The sequence below is a fragment of the Myotis yumanensis genome, unplaced genomic scaffold (genome assembly GCF_028538775.1).
Source record: "Myotis yumanensis isolate MYYU_CA2020_CCGP unplaced genomic scaffold, mMyoYum1.0.hap1 SCAF_1, whole genome shotgun sequence".
NCBI classification, from domain to species: Eukaryota; Metazoa; Chordata; class Mammalia; order Chiroptera; family Vespertilionidae; genus Myotis; species Myotis yumanensis.
This window is the reverse complement of record NW_027223752.1, coordinates 181,332,835-181,359,519: the sequence shown is the minus strand read 5'-3', so window position 1 is coordinate 181,359,519 and position 26,685 is coordinate 181,332,835. Positions and strand designations below refer to the sequence as shown.

Here is a 26,685-nt window from a genome sequence, read left to right as displayed (position 1 = left end):
GAGCAGACTATTTATGGAGGAGCGCTGGGTATTAAAGAATCGTTGCGCAAATTCAAATAGCACAGAGGTTTGGCACCTTATCTCAGCTAGCAGTAAGGAATATGGACTCTAGAAATGAGCCAGAATTATACAGGGAACACAACTTTTTTTTTTTTTTTTTAAGTAAAAAGCCAAGAGCTGGCAAGTCAGCGATGCATAATTTATATCTAACAAATATGCAACTGTCACTGAGTATTAAATACTCCGCTACACTTGGCTTTGCTTACTGGAGGCAACTACACCAGGCTGGAATATCTGGGGGAAGGGAAACCCCCCCCCTGAAAGGCTGCGATTTTAGCTAAGTGATTTTATGTTCTGAAAATTGCACTGAAATGAATTCTTTTTTTACCCTGATCTTTTGGTATCTCGTCACTTTCCCCTCTTTCATAAAATTATAAACAAAAGTGTTTACCCACAAACATATTTCTCAAGTAGCACTTAACCTGTGCCAAAGATTTTCTTTGCAAAAAACTGGAAATTTACTTTAGCAAATATACCATCGTTAAATGAAAAAGACAAAAACATCTGGAAGTTATAAATGATTCCATAATGAGAAATGTTCTTATGCTTAAAATAAAGTACTACTAACATTTCCAGCTACTTTTAATAGCTATTCAACCTACTTTAATATCACCAGGGGAATAGCCGGAGCTTTTACTATTACCATGAAATGATGTGCAAGGACTGGCATTCTCTTCACATTTGGGATAAAATGAAATCTCATCACTCGCTTTATGATGAGCTACTAAAGTCAGATAGAAATGCCAAGTGAACCTGGGACTTTAAGATACTTCAAAAATGCTCCTTGCCTAGTGGGGGGGGGGGACCCCAGATTATGCATTTATACTACAAGAATTACTTGTTCCTTGAGCTGAATCCTAAGTAACCAGTGCTGAGTGACTTATCTGGTGTTCAGCTTTTTAGAAGTTACAGGGCCAACCTGCCACCCATTGTGTGGCGTGTGTGTTAGAATCTGCATACAGCAAATGAACATTTTCTTAATTAAGATTTATGACAGCTGCTACACTTAAGAGTCATAAAAAGGTAGGACTATAGGAAATGCGATTCTGTGCTGCAAGTCTGGCATTTTCTTCACAAGGAATGTGACCGAGCCCCCGGCTTTGCTCACGGCCGACCTGGGTTTGACGTGTGACTGTCGGTCACTAGCTCGGTGCCCCGGTGCCCCAGCTGGGCCACCTCACTTCCCTCAGCCTCCATTTCCTGATCTACACAACCCGGCAATCACTCCAATCTGGGAAGCTCCTTTGAAGGTCTGAGAGAAGGTATGACAGGCCTCCAGCAGGGTGCTCGGAGCGATCATTCTTTTTACTATCAGGCACCCTGTGAAGAGGAGTAAAACATTGGCACGTCTCCAAGTGCTAGAGAAAGGAGCTGGAGAAGAGCCTACACAACCTGCTTTGAGATGACATGTGCTACAAGATAGGCGGAGCAGAATTTTAGGTGCATTATCAAAAAAATTGGAGAACAAAACCACTTGTGTTCCCGTCAGGTGTCAGCAACAGAAGTCTTGACTGGGGTGCAGACAGTGTGGGTCAGAGGGGCTGGGGAGGAGGGGAAAGTACAAAGGCAGGCGGGGCAGCAGGGTCCCCATGGTCACAACAAAAGAAGAGGTTCCTGGTGGCTGGCTCTGGAGATACAAAAGGGGTTGGCAGATGCTGAGGGTGTTGCGTAAGCAGAGGGTGGACTGCGAAAGGCCGTGTATACTGGGCTAAGTTTGGATTTTATGCTGTAGTAGATAACAGAAAGCCATTGAAGAATTTTAAACACAGAGTAATAATGGCAAAATGTGTGTTTCCAGGAGAGCTACAGGCCTGCGACCTGGGCTGTGCAGGCCACCAGGCTTCACTCCCCAAACCTGTCCCTGGCTCTGCTCCCTCAGGGCACTGCAGAGCTTGACATCAGACATGTAAAATCCTGAGATTCCACATATATACAAATTAATGTAAAAACACATACTTTTTATGATTGCTACATCTGAATTAGCACCAATTTCAAAGTAAAAACATTAAAAATTTTTTCTTCATTTTCTTTTTCCAAAACATATGAATTTCTATTTATTCCTTCAACAGCATGGTTTGGGGCACCCCCTCTATGCTGGGCTCTGTGTAAGACATGCAAGCTTCCTGCGCAGAGAGAGCTGGCATTCAGGGGAACAGGTTCGAGTATGTCCAGGCAATTTTGGTGTAATACAGCAATGGGCCACCTTGTGAATTAGTGAGCTGCCCACCTTCAGTGTTCAAATAAAGTCTGAGAGCCAGGCATGTGGGAGAGGGAGAGGGTACCACCCTGGGTGGGATGCGGGAATAGATAACCTCTGTAAGATTCTACTCTTCTAACGAAGAGAATCACGTCACCATTGTACTACTTTATTCAGTAATAATATATGTCACAAACTACATGTGTGTAACAGGGCTGTGCATTACATGTCAGCTGCATACAAAGGCAATTCATTTACTCATTCAAGAAATAATTTTTTAGTACCTACTATGTGCTAGACAGGCACAAAACTTTCGTGGACAAAATAAGGCCTCTGTCTACTGAACCGTACCAAAGAGGACAGTTATTCAGAAAAAACATGTCAGGTGGCGGTATGGACTATGGAGGAAACTAAAACAGGGAAAGGAGGCTGGAGAGAGGGGGAGGCCTGTTATTTTATATTGGGTGGTTAGAGAGGTCCTTTCCAACATGAGCAGAGACGAAGGAAACGAGTTGGCAAGTGGTCGATGGAAAGAGCACTCCAGGAAGAGGGGAAGCAAGTGTAAAGGTCCCGAGGTGTGAGTATTTTGTAGCCTTTGAGGACTAGCAACGAGATCATTGTACCTGGAGGCAGGGTCACCCCACTTGGGCATTTCGTATGTGCACTGTACCACATATAATGGGATATCATTCATAATGGAGACCTATGTCGACTTACAGGAGTTTTTGGACTTGCTGGCTGATTTCCTACACACCAGTGGAGCGGTTCCTCCCACACAGACCCGCACCAGCTCCCCAGCCATGGACACACTTGGCACGGCACTCACTCACCAGCACACGCACATGCTCAGCCTGTCCAGCTGTGCTCTGACCATCCCTGAGGCCGCTCTTTCACTTGCCTGCTGCCCGCAGAGGCCTGATTCCCGGTTGCTGGCTCCACTGGTCTCTGAACCTGACATGGCTGCCTGGCCGGTGATTACAGAGTGGACTCCTGGTGCGGGCACAGCGCTTATGCACGAGGGACCAGCAGTGCTGCTCAGGGGCGGCCCCTGGGGAAGCTGGGCTCTGTAGCAATATACTAGCAGAAAACGACTCTCCCTTCAGACGCTAGCGCTGGTCAGCCTCAGCTGGGTGAGACACCTCGCCAGACGGTTCCACTCTACTAGCCCTTACAATACATTCTGCACTTGTCTACTTGCTTATCTGTTTCTCCTACTAGATAATTAATGTTAAAATGTCAGGGACATTCTCAAGTACCAAATTATTTTTAGTTTTAACTTTTGTTCTTTATACGTCTTATAGCTTCAGTTAAATCAGAGAGTACATAAAGTCAATTTCACAATTTTCAACCGAGATGTCACACATTAAACCCTTGTCAAAATGTTGTGCCATATGAAAACACACTGAATATTCATGTACTGAAATAAACGGACTGGCTCTTAGGAGAGACAATATGGTATGGCAGATGGGTTTTAGAGTCAGAGATGTGAGTTTAAATACCACCGTAGTAGCTATGAGATCTTCAGTGGGTAAACCTCTTTGTACGTTAGCTTCTTTTCTCTAATATAGAAGATGACTTCCTAAAGTTGTTGTGATGATTAAATTTAAAAAAATGTATAAAAAGTCAGCCCAGAGTAACTGTAAAAGAAATGTTATTTGCATTTATACACTATCTTCCTTTTGCATTCATTCATTTGGCACGTGTTTATTGAACACATACTATGTCATAAGCACTGGAATGACAAGAACTAACAAGATAATGGTCACAAGAATAAAAAAAATTACAACTATGTGGTGATGGATATTAACTACACTTACTGTGGTGATCATTTCACAATATATACAATGTCAAAGCATATTGTAGACCTGAAACTAATATAATGTTATATGGTAATTATACCTCAACTTAAAAATCTGATAATAGAATTTAGCATGGAAGGCAGACATTGAACACATAAGGGCCAAGTATCATGCATTTTCTAAAAGAAATACCCAGTATGCTAGCAAACAAATAATGAGAGAGCTCACCTTGCCTGGGGCCTCAGGTAACACACCTCATTAGGGTCAAGGAACAAATAACTACGTCTATCCATCTGGCTGGGCTGGGCTTTTTCTATCCCCAGACTTTATTGATCCTGCTCCTTCTCTGGCTTCAAACAGTTGAAAAATTGCCCTACCCTCCTCCCTTCCCTGCACAGGCCACAGATAAGTAGCTTGACAGCTTAGCAGAGCCAGGAATGTCGAGGTCATAGAGTGTACTGAATAATGCAGTTTGCACAGGATGGAACCACACACTGTTAATAGAAGGACCACATGGAACCATAAATATTTACTGTTTGGCCTGACAAGAGAGGAAAATGGACATAACAAATTTTCAAAATCCATGTGAATTGCAAAGCTTCAGTCATCTTTTGAGACTGGATGGAACCAGAAATGAATCTAAACAAGTAAAGCCTTTTAGTTTTTCTGGTTCTAACATTATAACCAATAACAAAATCCTAAAGCTTCCATGAAATACAGTGAATTTGAAATAACAGAGCCATCCATTTCATAAATACTTGTTAATGGGTCCATTTCGGAATCTATCTCAGACTTTCGCAGGGAAAAATGAAGTCTGCACTTGAGATCTTGTGATCAATATTAATTCTCAGCCTTGCCTTCTCTCCTTTCTCCCTCGCCTCTCTTCTTTTCCTTCTTTCTGCTTTATTTTTTTTTTTTAAGCAGGATTATTTATTATGAAGGTCTTGTTTGTTATCGAAGGTATGCTCCTAAGCTCTCCTAAGCAGTAGGCTTAGAATGCAAAAAGAATGTAAAAGTATCTTTGAAGAATTTAACCTTCATTAACCTTATACTACTGACATAAAATCTCCCCCAGATAATATAATGCCCTTCCATGTAGTGAATAATTCTTACATGGTTTGCTTTTTGACAAAGTGATTTAAGTATAAATTTATAATTTTACTATTATGGATTTTATACTGAAGCATAATATATTTCCACAATAGAAAATAACTTATCAGAAGGAATCAAATAGAAGCGTAAGGTATAAACTCCATTTAAACAGAAGTCTGAAAAATCTGTTTTCAGGGATAATTTTTAGAACCTAGAATTTGCTAGTTTTAAGGATGACTTCTCTTCAGATCCTTTCAGTGGTTAATTTAGTTTAAAAATAGAAGACAATAATGTTGTGAAGGCCTGGGGGAGGGGCTGGGGCTCGGTGGAGGGGGGCAAAGAGGGTACATCTGTAATACTGTCAACAATAAAAAAATTATAAAGTAAAAAAATAGAAAAAAAATAAACAAAAGAACATACCCAAATAAATCATACTTACAGTGTCGGCATTTTGAAGTGACTCAACTTTGTGTTTCATTATCAATACGTCACCAAATAGATTTTAGTACAAACCATTTAAGAAACTCAGATAAGGCCCTGGCTAGGTAGCTCATTTGGTTAGAACCTTGTCCTGACACACCAAGGTTGTGGGTTTGATCCCCAGTCAGGACACATACAAGAAGCAACCAATGAATGCATAAGGAAGTGGAACTACAAATTGATGTTTCTCTCTCTCCTTCTCTCCTTTCCCTTCCTCTCTCTCTCTCTCTCTCTCTCTAAAATCAATCAATAAAATTTTTAAAAAGAAACTCAGATAAAATAGAAAATGGATAACTCTATTCACTGTCTGAGATTGCAGCAGACTGTGTAAGATTAGTAGCATAATTATAAGAAATTAAAAAGACGAACAACACAGTTGGATAAGCCCATTTTCACTTTTCAACACATTCATTCAAACAAAACGACATTTAAGGCTGCAAAATGATTACTTAATAAATATAGTTGCATTTATATCTGCATTTGCCTTGGAGAAGCAGACTCTGAGACAAGCCTCTCTTTACAGAGCATTTGAGGCTGAATGTCAGGGTTCCTCATTCTAATGGAAATAAATTCTGGTCAAAACAAGAGAGATAAACCACCTTTCCCTAACAGGTGTCATATGCTGTATCTTGCATGAAAGTGAGAGTTTACAAGGAGAATTTAATAGACAATAATATTAATGAAGATAAAATTTGCCTTAATGGCCCTGGCTGGTATGACTCGGTTGAGCGTCATCCCATGCACCTAAAGGTTGCTGGTTTGATACCCTGTCAGGGTACATACAAGGCAACTGATGGATGTTTTTTCTCACACTGAGTTTCTTTCTTTTTCTCTCTCTTTCTCTCCCCCCCCCCCCCCCCCCCGTCCTTTCTCTGGCAAATCAATAAAACATATTTTAAAAAAGATTTTTAAAAATTTGCCTTAATGGAAAATTCAATTGGAAACATCATCATGTCAATTTTGGCATGTATATTTTGGCATCTCAATCTGATGCTGTAGGAGCCCTGAAAGAAAATATTGGCTCAACAGAATTTGAGGAGCAGTAACCAAAGTCTAGATTTATTTTTCATCTCTGAAATTTAGAAATTATTGTGGTGTTACCAGAAAACCACATTAACTATTTCAGTTGGATAATGTTCTAGAAAGTGCTACATATATTAGAAAGTAAACAATTACAAAACAAACAAGGGAAAGAAGTTTTAAAAAGGAAGATGGGTCTTTCACAGCCCTTCAAGAACGATGTATTTCCGTCAGTGCAAGAAGCATGTGCCTCCGTGAGTAGAAACACCATCCCACAAGACAATATCCCAGTGATGTCTTATTCCTCCTTTGGTGCAGTTGTGAAAGGTGACACAAGAGCTTAATCTAGATTTTAACTCACTGCATAGTTTTATCTCCTAGCTAAAATTATTACGATGACCATGATTATTAATAGCGAATGCGTAAGGAGTGCCAACAGTGGGCTAGGTGCTGATTAGTAACTGCACATGGGTGGCACATGTAAAAATAGGTCCTGGCAGGTAAAAAAGGATTTGAGATTCTTTCCCCATGATTCAGCCATGGCCACGGAAGCCAGCCACAGAAATACCAAGGCAAACTGAGTCCAGTATGAGTTAAGTTCGCATGCCAGTTGGAATTTATGAGTTAATGTTATGAAGTTCATCCACAAAGGTTGCCCTACACCCATTGAGCTCATAAAGAATAACAGGCACACAAGGGAAGAACTGAGAAGACCTCTCCAGAAGGCTGGCAAAGCAATTTTCTTTAACGATCAATGGCATGGTAAGTAGGTGCTTGCTGTGGTCAGAGGAGGAGAGCAGAGAAAGGATAAAACCAGAAAAAAACAAAACAACAATATCCCAGGGAAACTATGCTCTGAGAAAAGGTACTTAGGGACAAGAAAAGAATGTCAGCTTGTTGCGTGGGTCCCACGGAAGGCAGTTGGAAATGAGAGATGAAAGAAATGGCTCAGAAAGAGGCCATTCGTGAAGTCAGAAAGAGGAAGCGTTTCCCTACTCTTATCTGACTGGGTTAATGAAGAAGTATCCATGACAAGAACTGAATAGAAGATTATGCGGAGCCCACAGCCATTAATTTCCAGCATTTTTATGGCAACTTTTTCATGAGTGTGCATTTTTCTAGGAAAGATCCACAGCTTTTAGATCTGTAATCTGCTAGATTATAAAACCCTATGGAGGCAGGGGCTGCAGCTGCTATGAAATCCCAGCTCCTAGCCCAGTACCTGCACATAGTAGAGCTTAATGTAAGTTCTTGAATAAATCCATCAGTGAATTAGGTCCGTGCCCAACAAAGATTAGGATTCACTAGGTTAGAGGGAGAGTTCTATGTATAATTAATATATCAAGAGTAGATTCCGGGTTGAGAAAAGCTTTAATTCTTGCCTAAAAAAAAACACAATAAGAAGAAAGGTGGAGTTGGAAGCATGAGGCAGTAGTAGAGGACATATACACAGGAATGAAAAATGAAGCTGAGCACACGGAATGGAAGCCAGAATTGGGAGCAAGGGAACCAAATGCTCGGGTCAGCCTGGTGATGGCCTCCGAGGACAGCAGGGAAGCCAGGCGAGTCACCGAAACATTAAGATATAGATGACATAAGGGAGTTAGGTATTTTTTCCATCTTGTCTACTTAAAATAAGAAACAAAACTCAGAAAATGAATTGGATTTAATAACTCAAACTGATTTTATGATAATCTGAGAGTTAATGAGATAATCCCTGTGAGAGAGCCACTAAAACTCACTGGCTATTTCAATCACGTACAAATGCATAAAATCATGGAAAACCCAACCAGTAGCTTTGATGTTTTGTTTTATTTTATTTTTAAATATATTTTTATTGATTTCAGAGAGGAATGGAGAGGGAGAGAGAGCTAGAAACATCAATGATGAGAGAATCATGGATCGGCTTCCTCCTGCATGCCCCCCACTGGGGATCGAGTCCACAACCCTGGCATGTGCCCAGACTGGGAACTGAACCGAGACCTCCTGGTTCATAGGTAATGCTCAACCACTGAGCCATGCCGCACCAACAGGGCAATGTTTTGTTTTATTTTTAAGAAAAAACCTAAAGAGAAATCTCCACACTACTCAAGTTTATTGCACAAGTAAAAATCAAAGAATTGAAAAAGCAAAAAAATGGCATTCTTATGTTTTCTCAAGTAATATTTATGTCCCCATATTTACTTTTCTAACCAATCACAGTCCTGCCCCTCAATCTTATTACCCCTTACTGACAGGCTAATAACGCTTCCCGTGTACTCTCAGGAATATACCAACAGTCCTGTCACAGTTACAGTCTTACTTGTTAGCGACTTACCTCAAAATGCTGGTTGTGGCCACTGTCTTTTTCATTTTCTTTCCTATAAACAATAACAAAAAGTGTCACAAAGTGTCAATCTGTTTTATAATAATGCTTTTCATTCACTGAAATTATAATTTACTTTAAAAGTAGGCTGAGTAGCTCTAAATAAAATTCCTATAAAATTCAAAACTGAAAGAAAACAAAAATGTAATAAAAATAAAACAAAAGTAGAAATACAAACATGAATATGGTATTTGGCTTTAATAGCACCAGGGTAGATTTTTTATTCCAAGTATTTTCCTTGCTATAAAATACTGCTGGCAAACATACAGTCCATTAATTCTATTCATTTTAGTTCTTATAATGCACATTGCATTAACTAAAAAAAAAAAAAATCTACTCAAACTCATAAAAAAATATGAGGAGAAAATTCTAAAATTACCTGTCATCAGACATGAGTTCAACATGATCAGGTCTAGCACTCTCATGAGATGGGGTGGAGTTGAGACTTTCCATATTCTGTAACAAAACAAATCATTGGGTGCCCAGTAGAAATGGTAAGAAATATGCAACAGCATACTCTGCCTTCTTTAAAACAGAAAAATTAGATAATATGTAGATATAACTAATTCTTGTCCTTGTATTTCTATGTTTGTTAAAACTAGTAAACTGATGACAGTTTATTATTATACACTGCTTACAGAAAAGTGTATATTAAATTTTATCATTTCTTTAACAAAGATATCTGACAGCATCATAGAAATGGACATTTTGCCCTATAGTGTGCTTGTTAGGTACTCTCCACATTTTATAACTAAACATAGCAAAACTCAGGTTGTCAGAATATGAGGATGGCATTAGAACTAGAATAGAGGAATCTGACCTTGAAACTGATCAAAAACTGATGTAACACTTCTTATTTAACAACTTTCATACATATTGCCAATATGATCTAGGGTAGTATATAGCTATGCTGTAAAATACCCATAAAAAGAAATGGGGTTGTCTTAACCTTTCTGCAATGTTTAATGTTAATCTTTACATCTGCTAAGATAAAAATTACAAATGGGAAACCTACTTTGAATGGCATGTATTTCATGCTGACCAGGAGGGCGTAATGCTTATCAGGAGGGATATCTGCAAGGTTTTTTGACGGCCTCTGTGAATACCAGGCAATGCTTTCCACAAACAATTCGGATGACTGAGCACAGAATAAGTGAGCATTCCCCATGAAGGAAGATTGTAAATAAGCAAACGAGCACATTTACATTTAGCAGACTCAAGAACATAACTGCCTTAGAGACGTGGATCCGAATACCATTGAACTCAAAGATTCATATCTACAGTAAAGGTCATGAAGCATAATTCACCTATTCTGTGTCATTGAAATAACCTGCACATATATTGAAGCAACATGTATTCACCTACATATTTATAACCCCCCATTATGAAAAACTCTTTACAAAGTAAATTTGATTAAGGATCACAATACTCCCGTGAAACTGACATATATTTAAAATCTCCAAAATACAACAAAAACAACATACAATTAGGATAAAAAAACAAATCTTTGACTTGGTAAATGGATGAATTATTTTCCTTTTATGTTGGTTTGGCCAACTTGTCTACAATTCTTAAAGTTTAAAATACTAGGCTTCATCAAAGAATAGACAGTAAGGGAAACAGCATAATATAATAGTTATAATGGTGGCTCTGGAGTCAGAATGTTTGGGTTTGGATCCTACTTTTATCATTTAGCATCCATATGACCCTACTTGATCCTCAATTTGCCCATGTGGAAAATGGAGATGGCAACATTACTCAACACAGGGGTGGTCATGAGATTAAACGACATAATATAGTTAAAGCAGTAGAATTATACCTGGTACATGTAATGAATATTAGCTGTTGTTGATAGTATTATTATTCTTTCTAAAACTATGAAACCCCCAAGGACAATATTTTACTACTTGTCCACAGTGAAGATGATGTCCCAGGAATTGAAAGACAGTGTTTGTGTTTGCTACTGAACAAAGATTTACATGCTGAGATAATTTACACCGTTAGATAATTTTAGAATAAACCTGAGAACTTTAAAAAAATGACAACAATTATATTCCCGTTTTTGTTACTCTAAAGCTTAAGTAGCTTAGGTTACAAGAAGCCTCTTTAAAATGGCTCTCATTTAACCAAAGCAGAATTGCTCCTATTACCTGGAAGTGATCTTCTTGATAAAGGGTGATGTATCTATGACAAAGAATCTTTGTTCTCATAGGTAATCTTTAATAGATTATCAAAATCTTTAGTGCAAGATCTAGTGCAATAGTATTAGGTTTTCCTAAAGTTCTGAAACATGAATTCTTAGAGAAAGCATAACCAGATCATTTTAAAACAGTGTCAATAACATACTTTTATAATGATATGCAAATGACTATTTCCAAAGACACAAATTTTTAGATTAAGGCTAAGAAATATTCAGAAAGGGAGAACAGAAAATAAGCCATAATAGCATTACATAAATGCAAAGATATTTCCGTAGGACGATGTCAGAAGATTGATTTTTTTTTCCTAACAGAAAGAACCAAGATATAACTGATATAGGTTTTGAGAATTAAAAAGAAAAAAAAAGAAAGTATAGATAGGTATGTTATACAATAGGAAGCTTTGCAAAAAGCAGTTCAAAATGTAAGAAAGTTTAGCTGATCTCCAGGGATAAAACAAGTAGTAACTTCTTCAACTCCCTCCCCCCTCCACTTTTTTCAAAGTGTTTGGTCCAAATGTTTAAGAACTCCCCAAGGACCCGAGTTTTTATAGATGTAACTGACAAATGGTGACTTTCCGTACTGTTCAGTCGTCCTCTCTAAAGCTTTATAAGAATTCCTACTTTCATGCCGTCCTCCACACATTTGAGACTGTTGAATATTCATGGTCTGCTTTTACAAAGCAGCATGCAAGTACACAGTGTTCCTTTGCTAAGGTAGTTGGATTGCCCTCCTATACCTTTTGGAAACAGGAACATGTGAAGAATGTGTTACAACTGGCAACCTACCTCGATTTTTTTCAGAACGAACCTAACAACGGTAGTAAAGATCTATGAATGCAGTAACGAAAATACCTATTTCCCTGGGAGCAAAATGTTTTATAAATTCTGACTTCCAAAAAAAAAAAAAAAAAAAAAAAAAAAAAAAATTCTGACTTCCATTCTTGCCTAGGATTTAGGGAGGCAAAATTAAGATAAGAAATAATATCGTAATTCCTCCACTTCCTTGAGGTGGGGAAAGGGATGAATGTAATGGTCAGGTCAAAATGAAGGCTGAAATATAGAATGCTTTCATTGTATGATAAATATGCTACTGGACTTTCAAATGTTCTGTTGTTGTTATTAGTACTTGTCTTAGGAGAAAATACTGGCTCAATGCCTTTTGAAGGTTTTGAACTGTTTTATGTCCAAAACTCTTCTCTAGGTGTGATAAGAGCAGCTCATTAATGTTTTCATTTATTAAAGGTTGAAGTTAATAGAATTCTTACAAAAATGTTTTATTGCATTAACTTTTAATATGCCTTCTAAAGCTGTAATCTTTTAAATAGGTAATTTAAGAAATAGCAAAGAACAGAGTATGACTTTGTAATATAATGAAATTGCTTCTTGAGGTGTATTTTTTTTCAAAGTCAGGTAAAGCCTCATTTATAATGCAGAAAATTTTGCCTCATATAAGTCCTACGAGTGACTTTCAAAATACACACATTTGCTATGATATAATTTATTTGGAAAATTTTTGAGTGTCAAAGGGACATTTAAGAACTATACTTTTAAATTATAAAAGAACCTCAAATTTAAAAAGAGCAAAAGCCTCTAAAAAAGCTTTAGGCTGTGGATTTTATTTTCAATTCTTACCCCAGCTCTGTTTTGGCATTGAAGCTAAGGCTCAAAACCTGTTTGACCACTGAAGCACATGAAACCACTTGGAGCAAAAACAAATTTGTCTTCTAAAACTGTAAAATGCTGACAAAGCCTTTATAGAGGACACCAAAAGAAAAGAAAAAAAAAGAAAGAAAAAAAAAAGAAATGCCTTTTCTCAATATACAAACAGCTCAGTCTGACGGCTACATGGAATGCTTCTAGTCAAAACAGGCTCATTATTCTAACCTTGAGCTCTAGGAGGAGAATATTTGATATATTCTCATTAACAAATGATGAATGGCAGATTTGAATCTCTTTGTGTTCCCTTTTGTACACTTTACTGCTTAAAACTGTATAAATTAACCCATATTAAAAAATAACTACTGGCACTGTTAAGAGATGCCTCTGGAAGAGCTTGCCAGCTGTCCACCCAATTCCATCCTTTTCGTCCACAGGACTGCATAGCCACATGCCCAGCAAGAACACATCCCCTGGCTCCTCTGCAATGGGGGAGGGCCAAGCGACCAACTTGCCTCCAACATGATATGAGAAGCAATGTGTGTGGCTTCCAGACCTGGTCATGACACTAACCCACCAGGTACATGCCTCAGCATTCAATCGCTCTTGCTCTCTCTCTCTCTCTCTCTCTCTCTCTCTCTCTCTCTCTCTCCCTCTCTCTCTCTGAGGTGGAATGGAGATGAAAACCACCAGAGTGCCGGGAAGCCACCTGCTGAAGACGGTAGAGAGGGAGTTGGCCTGGGGTCCTGAAAAACTGTATGGAGCAAGCCCTCGACTCCTCTCCCCAGCCCGAAACTCCTGCTCTAGACGGTCACAGGAGGAGTAACGTTTACTATGTCCAAGACATTGTGTTTTGGGTCTTTTTGTTATACAAGTTACCCTAAACAATATGGCAACCGTTCACTCACTCTTCCCCCCAGCACATGTTTAGTGAGTGTCTAACCATCTGGGCATGGGGGTGCAATGGTGAGCCAGACACACACTTGTCCTTGTCAACATGACACTTGTATTTTGGTTACTGCTCCAACTGCAGTTTGTTACATTGTTTATATTACCTTGATTTCTGTAATAGGTTCTATCTGAATACAAATGTAAACATAAAATTCAAGGCCAGCACATTCTTTTCTTACTCAATATAATACAAGGAAAATGAATCATAGATGTGTGTAAAAACATGATGAGATTAAAAAGTTAGAAGCTGTGGTACATTTGTGCAATGGAATACTACTTGGCCATAAAAAGAAAGAAATCATATCTTTTGTGATAGCATGAATGGACCAGGAGAATATTACACTAGGTGAAATAAGCCAATCAGAGAGACAAACACCATATGATTTCACTCATGTGTGGAACAAAATAGAAACAGACTGACAGCTGTCAGAGGGGAAGAGGGCTGGAGGAGAGGTTAAGTAGGTGAAGGGATTAAGTAAAAAAAAAACCAAAACCCAACAAAACATACACCTCAGATACAGACTACAGTATGGTGATTACCAGAGGAAAAGGAGGGTAGGGTGGGGGGGCTGTAGAGGAGGGAAAAGGGGAATGAGGACTGAAGGATTTTGGGTAATGAATACAATATACAGATGATCTATAATAATAAAAGCATAATATGCTAATTAGACCTGACTTCTCAAAGCGGGGCTGCGAGGAAAGCCATTGCCAGCAGCCGGGGGAAGGAAGGCCTACTCTTATACAAATTTCATGCATCGGACCTCTAGTGTATCATAAAATTGCACACTTGAAACCTATATAATTTTATTAACCAATGTAAACCCAATAAATTCATAGAAATCTTTTTAAAAAATGTAGAGTACTCACTTTTCTTAGATTATGAGTAGCCTGTGGTTAAAACACAGGTGCTATGTGAAGGGGGCATCGGGGAAAAACCATTCGAGTTTCTGATGAAACGATCTTTGAATCAAAGTAATTTGCTATCAAAGCTCTCTACTCATCCACTAGGTCCCAAACCCTGTCAATTACTCAAGAACACTGATCCTGCAATGGACTCTTCTCTTACATCATCATTTCCCCCTCTCTTTTGGCCTAGCTTATACTAATGCTGTATAATATAACCGCCTTTTAAAAAGACTCTTAATCTTGCATTGTTTCCAGCTACTATATCAATTTTCTTCATTTCCTCCTACTCTCTCGTGAACCCAGGCTCTTCCTCCCTTCTCCAACCAAAATAGCTCCCAGCGGGGCAGATGTATGTTAGCTGGATATTATATGTGAAATTATCATGTACCTACTATTCCAATTTCTCTCTTCTGATTTTCTCTTGACTAAAATCTATAAGGCTCTTGCCCCCATACTGCACTGGAAATTGCTAGCTGCTTCCCTTTAAACTCTTTTGCATGTATCTTCTCCTCCACCAATCCTCTACATATTGGTATGTCCCAGGGCACAGTCCTTGGACCCTTCTCTTTGTTCCTTCCCTAGGGGCCAGCTAGGGCTATCTCAAAGCTTTAAATACCCAACGGTGTGCCAAAGACTCCCAAGCTTATTTTATTTATCCCCTAAACTCCAGATTCATATATGTAACTGCCCACTTGACTTGTTTTTTAATAAACATCTCAAGCTCAACATATGCAAATGGAATTATTGATGCCCCCCTCATTTACCCTTCCAACAGTTTCTCTATCTATGGCACTCCATCCTTCTAGCTACTCCAAAAGTCTTGGAGTCATCTTGCACCCCTCCCTGCTTCTTCACATCCCAAATACAACCCATTAGATAATGCTCTTGGTTCTACTTCAAAATATACTGGTATCGATAGTCTGACCACTTCTTACTACCTCCACTGCTGTCATTCTGGACAAAACTGAGTATTAGTATTATCTCTTCCTTCAATGATGCCAATTATTCTGCTTTAGTTCTTGTCCATCTCTCACCACCTCTGGGCTATTCCTTACACAGTTGCCAGAGTGATCCTTTCAAAAGGTACATCAGAAAATGACTTTCTTCCCTTTAATCCTCTAATTGTTCATCTCACTCCAGGTAAATGCCAAAGACCTACAAATGGCTGTAAAGCCTTAAGTGACCATGGCCCTTGCTTTGTCTCTGACCTCATCTCCTATAATGCTTCTCCCTCAACTCTGCTCCCACCACAGCAGCCTCTTGTTTATCCTCAAAAGGTTAAGCCTTATTGCCCGCTCTGCCTGGATAGTCTCTCTAGCTATCCTGATGGCTCACTCCCTCACCTCCTTCAGGTCCCTGCACAAGTACGATTCGCAGGGAAGCCTGACCTGAGGACCTTAATCTATACAACACGATCCTTACCTCCCACCCTCCTACTTTGTTACTCAGCTCTGTTTCTCCCCACGGCACGTATTGCCACCTGACTGTTTTCCTTGTTTCTTCTCTATCTCACCCTTTGAAAATGCCAACTTCAGGAAGGCAGAAAGTGTGTCTCTGATTACCTAAATTTTGCTTGTCAAATAGTTTTCTGTTGTATGCTTGATTAATGCTTACAATCATTAATTTAAATGATTAACTTTAAATCTGTGGTTCATAGTGTTGGCCTCTTTACATTATGTTGACACCACTCAGAGAATCACTGTCCTGTAGTTTGGGTTTTTATTGTTAATCCTCACCTGAGGATTTTTCCCTATGATTTTTAGAAAGAGTGGAGGGAGGCAGGGAGGGACAGGGACAGAGAGACAGACAGACACATTGACTGGTTGCGTCCAGCACATGCCCTGACTGGGACAGGGGTGAAACTGCAACCCGGGCACGTGCCCTTGACCAGGAATAGAACCCGTGACCCTTTGGAGCTTGGGATGATGCTCTAACTACTTAGAAACACTGGCCAGGGCAGTCATGTAGTTTTTGAGAAGAGTTCTGGCTGAGTTGTGCTGCACTGAAGACAAGAGTTGACAGTCTCTGCATTTGGTAGATGATTGTTTTGCAGTAGCAGGTAAATGGTTTGAAGAGGGAAGAGGGCAGAGACTGGAGGCTTGGAGATATGCTGGTGGCTGTTTCAAGGTTTTAGACTAGTTATAATAAGGGCTTCGGCTATGTAATGGCAATACAAAAAGAAAAGGGGTGACATACATCACATTTTTATAGTAGAGTCAACAACATTTGACAAATTATTGAAAAGTTGGAAGAAGGATTAGGGGTAAAGAAAAGGAAAGGACTTTGAAAATGACTAAGAGGATGATGATCTGATAAACTCAGATGAAAAGAGATCAAAGAGAAAAAGACAAGTTTGGTTTTAACATGTTGACTTTGAAGTACTTTCTAGGGTGAACTGCAGAGAGCATCGATTAAATGTTGATTTGGGCCCTGGCCGGTGTGGCTCAGTTGGTTGGAGCGTACTCCCATGCAGCGAGGTCCTGGGTCAGATTCCCAGTCAGGGCACGTGCCTAGGTTGCGGTTTGATCCTCGGTTGGGGTGTGTTCGGGAGGCAACTGATCGTTTTCTCTCTCTCACATTGATGTTTCTCTCTCTCTGCCTCCGTTCCTCCCTCTCTAAAATCAGTATTTTTTTTTGAAAAAAATGTTCATTTGGGGGAAAATGTTGATTTGGAAGTCATTTGTAAAGAGGTGACATTTGGCACCAGGGAAGTGGGGAAGCTCTCAGATTAAATGCTGGTAGAAAAGAGATAAGAGGCAGAAATCTGGGTAACATTTACATCCAACTTTGCTTTGTGGGACATTAGCCAGTGAAGGATGCAGCAAAGAAGAAAACAGTCATTGTGGTAAGAGGACAAGGCAAGGTCACCATCACAGAGGCCAAGGGAGAAAGAGTTCTGAGAAAAAGGGTCTAAGTATCAAAAGCACCACAGGCCGTAGGGAGGCCAAGGGTCAAGCACATGTCACAGCACAAAAGCCTTGCAAGGCCAGCTCCAACTGCAGGTCGGTCCAAGAGAGCAGTCTCTTCAGAGAAGCGAGTAGAATCCTGACGACGGGTTGATGAGCAAGTGCGAGAAGAACTGAAAATAACAAGTACGGACTGTTCAAAATATCTGATGGTAAAATGAAGGAATGAGACTGGAGATCAGAGCAAAGGAAACAGAAAGAAATTTAAATATGTACTGCTTTCAGTTTTTCCTGTTGTGTTTTGTTTAGCATATTTCATTGCATTAAAAAACACACACACCGAGAGTATTAATATCCCCGATTTTACAGATGAGGGAAGTAACTGAGTAACACGTTCACTTGTATAGCTATTACATGACAGACAAAGCAGCAGAGGTAGGATTATTGGATAAAATGCATGACTGAGTTATGGCTTTTGATTCAAACTGTTACTAGGCCAACAGAAATGAGCCAATGAAGAAAGCAATGGTGTGTGTGTACCATACTAGTACATGGGGGTGGGGTGCGGAGATGGAGGCAGAAAATAGAATTTCTAAAGATACGTCTTAACTTTAGAATTTAGAAAAACCACTTTATCATTTGACCAGGTAAGAATATAAGATGAGTGAAGACGTAGAGAAATTTTGCAGCAGGAGGGAGGACACTGAAACACCAGCCAGCTGTCTTAACTCTTCAAAGTAAACCAGGAGACAAGTTTCCAAGAGAGACTAAAGGGCACAGGCATGAGCTAGGGGTTAAGGAGAGGAAAACATTGAGATTGTGGCAACAGAGATAAGGCAGAACACTCTGTCACCCACGGCCACTAACTTCCATGCTCTGAAATGTCTGTGGTCTCTGGTCCCTGCCGGCCATGACAGCCTTGGAAGATGAAAGGAAAAAGGTCAAAGTGCCCGGACTGTGCCCACTTCAGAGATTCCAAATCTGCAAGATGCTTTTTTTTTAGGTCTACAGCATATTGTCCTCTCTGGCTGTGCCGTGGGCTGTGAGATCACTGTGAAATGATTACTCACAGTCTTCAGTTACTCTCCTCTCATTTTCTGTGGAAAATAGCTTTTGCTCCCATCTCTCCACCAAAACTGCTCTCTTATTAAGTGGCCTCCAGTTTGCTAATTCCAATAATGGCCGTATTCAGCCTTCTATTTGATCCATCATCTGACCCTCTTTTCACTTAGCTTCCTAGACAACAAACTCACCTCATTTTTCTTCTACTTGGCTGGTTGCTCCTTTTTAAGTCTTTTCTACAGGTATCTTTTTATCTCCCCATCCTCTCAGTGTTGGTATGCCTCAGGCTCAGTCCCCGAGGCCACTCCTCTTTTCTGTCCACACTGCTCCCTTGGTTGCTCACTCAGGATACTGGCTTTCAATAGCCTCTATCTGCTGATGACTCCCACACTGTATCTCCAGCCAGGATATCCTCCCTCAACTCTAGGCCCAGAAAACCAGTTGGCCTCCCTCCTCTGAGATATCGGATGGGCAGTTCAACCCTAACATGTTCAAAACTGAACACCGGACTACCCTCCGAACTTCTGTCTCCTCCATGTCAGTAGACTGGCAACACAAATCTTCTAGCTGTTCAGACCCAAAACACTGGAGTCTCTTTGACTCCTCTATTACTTTCATACTCCACAGGTAATGTCAATTCTACCTTCAAAATGTATCCAAAACCCATCTCCTACTTCATGACTCCAGCGTGCAGTGCTGCAGGAGGGACCATTCACGGGTTAGCTGATGTGAACAGTGCTCCCTGGGGTAGTGCGCTGTACAGCCTGCAAGGTGATATGTGCCGGCTCTGGTATCACCTGTGTTGAAGCCACAATCATCTCAAACCTTGATGACTGCAATAGCTTCCTGCCTTGGTTACTCTGCTTTTGCCCACCTACTGTCTATTCTCAAGGTAGTAGTCACACCCAATTTCAGTAAGTCAGACCACCATTCCACCGAGGCCCTCCAGTGGGTTCTCACCTCACCCAGAGTAAAGGCAAAGCCTTGCAATGATCTCTGAGGCCTTAGTCTGCCCTCTCTCCCTTTACCTCTCTCACTTTGCTCGCTCTCTTTCAGCCATGATGGTGTCTTTGTGGTTTCTTGAACATTCCAGATGCATTCCTGCCTCAGGGCCTTTGCCACCTGCCATTGTAGTTCGTCCTTCTATGGCTTGGTCCTCACTTCCTCTAGGTCTTTATACTCAAATGTCAAATTCTTGGGATATCTTCCCTGACCACACTATTTAAAATGGCACCCCTTGTCCCCTCACAATTCCTATCCCCATATCCTGTTTTATTTTTCTTTCCAGTAGTTACCACTATCTAATATGGCCTACGTTTTACTTGTTTTCTTGATTACTGTCTGTTTCCCCTATTAGAAGGTTGGGCTCCATAAGGGCAGCAAGTTTTGCCCGCTTTTCTCACTGTTGTATCCCCAAGATACTTCCTGGCACATGGAAGGCATATAATTAGGCACAATACTTTAGCCCAATCTACGGAAACAAATGTTTAGTCAGGGTGTAAAGAACTTGACATGGAGTAGAAAAGGACTGTGAAGGAGGGTTGGGTAAAGTAAAATTAGAAGATTAAAAATAGTGGGAAGTTAAGATGCACAACCTAACTTTCAGGATGTGGTCTAAATACTAGTCACTGTTATGTTCTCTGGCTCTTAGTTTTGTGGTTACCTGTGAAGATGAGATTTAAAAATTCATGGAATATGAGAGTTAGGAAATAACTAGAGAATACCCTCACTTTATAGATGAGGAACATTTTTCTAAGTTGCACGGGCAGGATTTTAAGTTATTCATTGCAACGAAGACACAGTCCACTTTGCTCACTTAACATGCGACAGGCACAATTCTGGAATGTGGAAACTGGCAACTAAAGTGGGAACGTAAGTAAGACCAAAATGAAATTAGGTTTTCCCATCCAAATGTTTTTAAACAAAGACTGTGTCCATAGTTTTTATCAATCAAATACATATTCTAAGGAATAAATGTATTTTTCCACTTTTATTAGCTGTTACAACCTAGATAATTTAAGACACTATCCTCGGTGAAAAAAAGATTATTGATGGGTTCAGTTCAGTAAAAAGGGATTCAAACAGATAAGTACACTCTTTTCAAAGAAGCCAAGAGTCAGACTTTTAGTTACTGTAATTCTCTTCAGCAGATAAGCAAATCATGGGCCAAATAAAGAGCTAATGAAGTTAGTATGATTTTTAAAAAAACTTTACTGTTCCCCCAAATATGGATTAAGTCAATACTCAATAACATTTACTGGGTCATGAATGGTTCCAGGGCTTATACTTGTTATCTGAAGAACTGTGGCAGATGAGGTCTGAGGTAAATGACTGCTCTCTGTTCATTCCAGCTGATCAGTTTATTTCTAGAAACAGAGTATCAAGACATTTTGGGGGAAAATAGAATAAACAAGCTTTCCCTGGATTTGCATTCATGTGTATTTTACTTAGGGCAAAATCTGGAATCTTCTGTGAGCACGTGCAGAAATTGACAATGAAAAAAATAGGTGGCCCGAAAATGTTTCTAAATGTATGGACCCAGCATGGAGCTTACAACTGGGCAGAGATAAAGGAGAGCAAGAGGATTTACACACCGAACAGTGGGGATGTACATTACCTGTTTTTATTAGGAACACCAGTTCATGCTATGCTATACAATCTGTCTCCCCTTTATATCTTTCTGAAAATTTTTTTTTAAAAAATATATTTTATTGATTTTTTACAGAGAGGAAGGGAGAGAGATAGAGTTAGAAACATCGATGAGAGAGAAACATTGATCAGCTGCCTCCTGCACATCTCCTATTGGGGATGTGCCCGCAACCCAGGTACATGCCCTTGACCGGAATCAAACCTGGGACCTTTCAGTCCGCAGGCTGACGTTCTATCCACTGAGTCAAATCGGTTTTGGCTGAAAAATTTTTTTAAATAAAGAGAATTAGAAGACAGACTTTTGGTTCTCACTTTCCAGAGAAACTGAATACACAAAAAAGGATGATATATATTCATTGCTAAACCATATACTGTTTTAGTTATTGACTGAAATCTCTTGTAACACCTTATATATCAAATTAATGATCCAAGGTTCAGGTCTGAGGAAACTGTGTAGGAGATTAATTTGGGGGGGGGGGGGGCGGGGGAGGTTTTCTGATTAATTTGGAAGAAAATACTTGATAGAATATAGATTTGAAAATAAATTTCTGAACAAGAAGAAAGTTGATCCTCTTTCCCTTTGTATTTTCCTTTCACCTGGCTTTAAGTTCATTCATTAAAACTTGTTTTTTACATATTCATATAGACAAGAACAAATAGAATGTGGAAAACAAGGACAAATGCAAATTACTGACAATTCTGTCCCAAAAATAAAAGTTAAAAATGCTCAAAAGAATGACAAGTCAGATCAGTTTGAATAATATGGAACTCAAGTTCGTTCTCTCTCTGGTTCCTTTGGCAGAATATAATCCTTCCCAGCCTTTTATATTTATAAAAATGAAATACAAGTGTGTATAGCAGGTAGCTCTAAGGTCTCTTTCAGAATTCATAATTTATAATTTTGTCAAACTCAAGATTGAAATTATTATTCATTTTTTACAAAGCAAGGAAAAGAAATGTGGTATTTCCTAATTGGTCGCAAGTAAAAATCTTATAAAATTATTCACTTACCACAAGACAATCTTGATTTTCATTGAGATCAGAAAGTTTGGAACTGGATTTCTGACGTTTAGGTTTGCTCCTTTCTCCAATGTAGCCAGAAGTATTTTCATGTAAATTTTCCACTTCCTGAGCATTCAAAATACAATCATCAAGGTTGCTGAGCCCAGAAGGAATATTTTCTTTGTTGATGAGTCCCCTACAATCGAAAGAAAATTATCTTAGTTGTATCTCAGAAGGTAAAAGGGGCATTTTAATGCCACTGCCACTGCCTCACACAGGAGTCAGAAGAGTGCCTAGAAATTCCAGTTTGCGTATTTGATCAAAATCTGAGCAGAGTGCCACTACTGAAACCTCTTGGTGCCAAATAACTCACATTAAAAGAGAAATTACTCCTAGAGGCAATTGGCAAGAGCTGTGTTTCTAGCAAATGAACAACTTTTGTATTTGTACCAAAAGTAATTTGTATTCAAACAGGAAGATTAGTGTAAGCTAACAAAATAATTCTGCCCCCCTCCCATATATATGTGTACACACACACACACCTTACACATTGATACAATGTATGAAAAAAAATCTGAAAAGAAAATATGTGTTTCTTTAGAATGGGACATGATGATTTTCCCAAATGATAAAGACATTTTAGAGTAGTAAAAATGCATTAATATATAAATCTGACCATGTTAGATAATCTTGGTAGAAACAGCACAATAAAAACTATGGAATACAGATCATTTAAAAAAAATGTATCTTTTTTTTTTTTTTTTTATTTTTCGCTTAAAGTATTACAAAGGGTATTACATAAGTGTCCTTTCCCCCCCCCCCCCCGCCCTTGACAAACCCCTACCTTCCCTTACCCCCCAGTGTCTTATGTCCATTAGTTATGCTTATATGCATGCATACAAGTCCTTCGGTATCTTTATTGTTGGAAGTATACAGATGTCCTCTCCCCCCTCCCCTTGACCTCCTCTAACCTGCTCCTGGTCCTCCCCAGGCCTTTACAGCACTATTGTCTGTATCTGTGGGCTAGGCATATATGCATATAAATTCTTTGGTTAATCTCTTCCTCCACCACCCTTCCCTCTGAGATTTGTCAGTCTGTTGCATGCTTCCATGTCTCTGGATCTATTTTGTTTATCAGTTTATTTTGTTCATTATCTTACACATATGAGTGAGATCATGTGATACTTATCTTTCTCTGATTGGCTTATTTCCTTAGCATAATACTCTCTAGGTCCCCCCATGCTGTCTCAAAGGGTAAGAGGTCCTTCTTTCTTTACAGCTGCATAATATTCCATTATGTAAATGTACCACAGCTTTTTATGTACTCATCTACTGAGGAGCACTTTGGCTGGAGTACAAGTCATTTTTAATTAAAATATAAATTTATTACTTCCCAGTGCAAGGAATTCCAGAATGTAAGCTTATAACTGGAGGTCCTTCATTACTTAGCTGTAGATGTATATACGAATGTCATAATTACAGAATTTAATTCATTTCATGTTCTTGAAATTGTTTTAAGAATTTCAAACATTCCCTTTTAAGAGGTTTTCACAAAATTAAATTACTTAGCAAAATGTTTGTCTTTTATCACGTCAAAAAACAAATTAAGCCATCCATGTAGCACCATGCCTTGGTAAGGTACAAATGAACGAGCTTTTACTCTTCTTCATGGTATGACCCTAAAAGTACCTCCCTAAACACCTAAAGCTACATCTTAAAATAAATGAGCTTTAAAGAATAAAAATACATGACCATATTTTACTATCAGTTCATATCCCAAAATTAAAGATAATATTAAATATTTATTCTGCAATCTAAATTCACATCTGTCTTAGATGGGATATAATGGAACAAACTTATGAATTAATATAATCATAACATTTTCAAAGTTACACTATCTTTGGTGATTTTTAACACTCTATATTTAATTTATTCTTATTTTATACTTTTCATGTAAAAATGTATAGATTTAGTAAAATTATATAAAAGTTATGTGCAACCTTTATAGGAAAAATCCTAATATAAAATACTTGAAGACATCAGGAAAAGCTGGTAGTGAAAGGAGTTTGGAGACAGGAAAGGCAGTTTTAGGAAAGAAGGGTCCATGGGAGAGGCGCCAGATTGTTTAAAAGAATGTTACAAGAGAAGGGGAAGAAAAAGAGGAGGGTACCGATGGGCTATGAAACTTTGGAACTGATACCATGTAGGAATAAGGAGGACAGTGGACAATTAGGAAAGCACGGGGGACATAAAATAAGGAAGGGGCCAATTAGGAAATGGGTTGAACAAAGAGCTTCCAGCATTTATAAACCCGTAGACAAAGAGACTTAGAAGACTGGTTTTTCCCATTTTAGAGTGGGGGGGGGGGGGGGCGGCGGCAGGTTTTCCCCATTTGGGGACCCCTCCCCATTAAAATCTTTTAGTCCACGAATTTTATTCTTCCAATGTTGTAGGACAAGAACCCACAATGAGAGTCCGAGCTCGCCATTTGCGTATCAATAGGGACTATCATGCCAGCACATACACTTATACTAACCCATCAGAAAGATTCAACATTTCCATGCATCCAGCAGATGGTAAATTTGTAAACTGTACTCTTCCACATAATAAATATTTTGCTTAAGTTTTTATATTTATATTGTAGCAAATAGTAATATAAGCCTAATAATGTTTCAGTATAAATTTAGACAAATAGGAAATCATGTACACTACAATGAAGTATTTATTATCTTGCTTATTTCAAAAATTTGCCATGATGATTTTAGTACTGACTTTATTGACTCTTTAATCTCATCTCAAAATATGGTTACCATTGGTTTCAAGATATTATTTTTTGTGAAAATTTTTTTGTGTGTGTGAGATTTTTTGGGTGTGTTCTGTTTCAAGGATTAAAAACATTAAAAAAATTTATTTTTATTGATTTCAGAGAGGAAGGGAGAGGGAGAGAGAGATAGAAACATCAATGATGAGAGAGAATCATTGATCAGCTGCCTCCTGCATGTCCACTACTGGGAATCGAGCCTGCAACCTGGGCATGTGCCCTGAGCAGGAATTAAACCGTGACCTGGTTCAGAGGTTGACACTCAACCACTGAGCCACGCTGGCTGGGCAAGAGATTTAAAAAAAAATATATGGTTGCAGCTCTAAATTCTTAGAGGCAAAATAATAGTCAATAAAATTTCTATTTTTCAAAACATTTTTAACCATTCCATAGGGCTAATAGTTTTGAATAGAATAAAGTCTAGTTTCATCTTCCCTTATTTTTCAAGCAAAGCCTGATGAAAATATTAGATAAATGAATCAATCACACATAAGCATCTATTGAGAAAAACATACTATCCTATATAAGGGTAATATGCAAATCGACTGAACTGTGGAACGACCAGTCGCTATGATGCGCACTGACCACCAGGGGGCAGATGCTCAATGCAGGAGCTGCCCCCCTGGTGGTTAGTGCGCTCCCCCTGTGGGGGCGCCGCTCAGCCAAAAGCCAGGCTGACAGTTGGCGAATGCAGCGGCAGTGGCGGGAGCCTCTCCTGCCTCTGCGGCAGCGCTAAGGATGTCTGACTGATGGCTTAGGCCATCAGTTGGACATCCCCCGAGGGCTCCCAGACTGTGAGAGGGCACAGGCTGGGCTGAGGGACACTCCCTCCTCAAGTGCACAAATGTTGTGCACTAGGCCTCTAGTAAGCTATAATAATGATTCTCAACCTTCTCACAATTGATGCCATAGTGAATATATCTCCTGGGGACATATGCGAGAACCTTCATGGAGAAAAGATCTAGGCATGAGAGGTAAGGGCCTTGCTTTCCAAAGACCTGGAGAGCTCAGAGAAGTGATTCAGGATAGGCTGGGAGTTGAAGGACTATTAAGACATAAGAATGACCAGGGTCAGCTTAGGAGAGGGCCTCAAGACTAGGAGGATAGGAAGAGGGCTTCTGAGTGCCCAGACCACATACTAACTAAAAAAAAAAGAGTAAGGTGAAACTGTTTGTAAGTTACTCAGCTATATATAGTTTGCACCCAGGATTCTATCACTCAATTCACAGCTGTGGTTTGACCACGAGTGACTAGAATGAATGGTGAAAGGGATACCAGAGAAGGAAAATTAAGGGAAAGGCTAAAGTTTCATGGGTGTTTAGATGATTAGTCAGGCTCTCTCTACCATTCTCCATCTCCTTTAGCTCCCCAGATGTGGACAGTAAAATATAATCAAGATAACTCATACTAGAAATATCCCGGGTCTTGGGAAACTATATGTAAAATCTGCAGGAGAGGTTATCATCCTATATAATACTAGAGGTCCGGTGCATGAAATTTGTGCACGGGGTGGGGGGGA

General features: G+C 39.3%; 1 protein-coding gene across 10 annotated transcripts in view; it reads right to left on the bottom strand.

Moving 5' to 3' along the window:
- FAM13A (family with sequence similarity 13 member A) overlaps positions 1-26,685 on the bottom strand; it is a 273,179-nt gene that overhangs the window by 37,402 nt on the left and 209,092 nt on the right. For all 10 annotated transcript variants that reach the window (XM_070392801.1, XM_070392775.1, XM_070392768.1 and 7 more), the window contains 3 exons: positions 22,355-22,541; positions 9,393-9,469; positions 8,966-9,008 (listed from right to left, as the gene is read on the bottom strand). In XM_070392801.1, the coding sequence (XP_070248902.1) occupies positions 8,966-9,008; positions 9,393-9,469; positions 22,355-22,541 (307 nt within the window). The remainder of the gene's footprint in view (positions 1-8,965; positions 9,009-9,392; positions 9,470-22,354; positions 22,542-26,685) is intronic.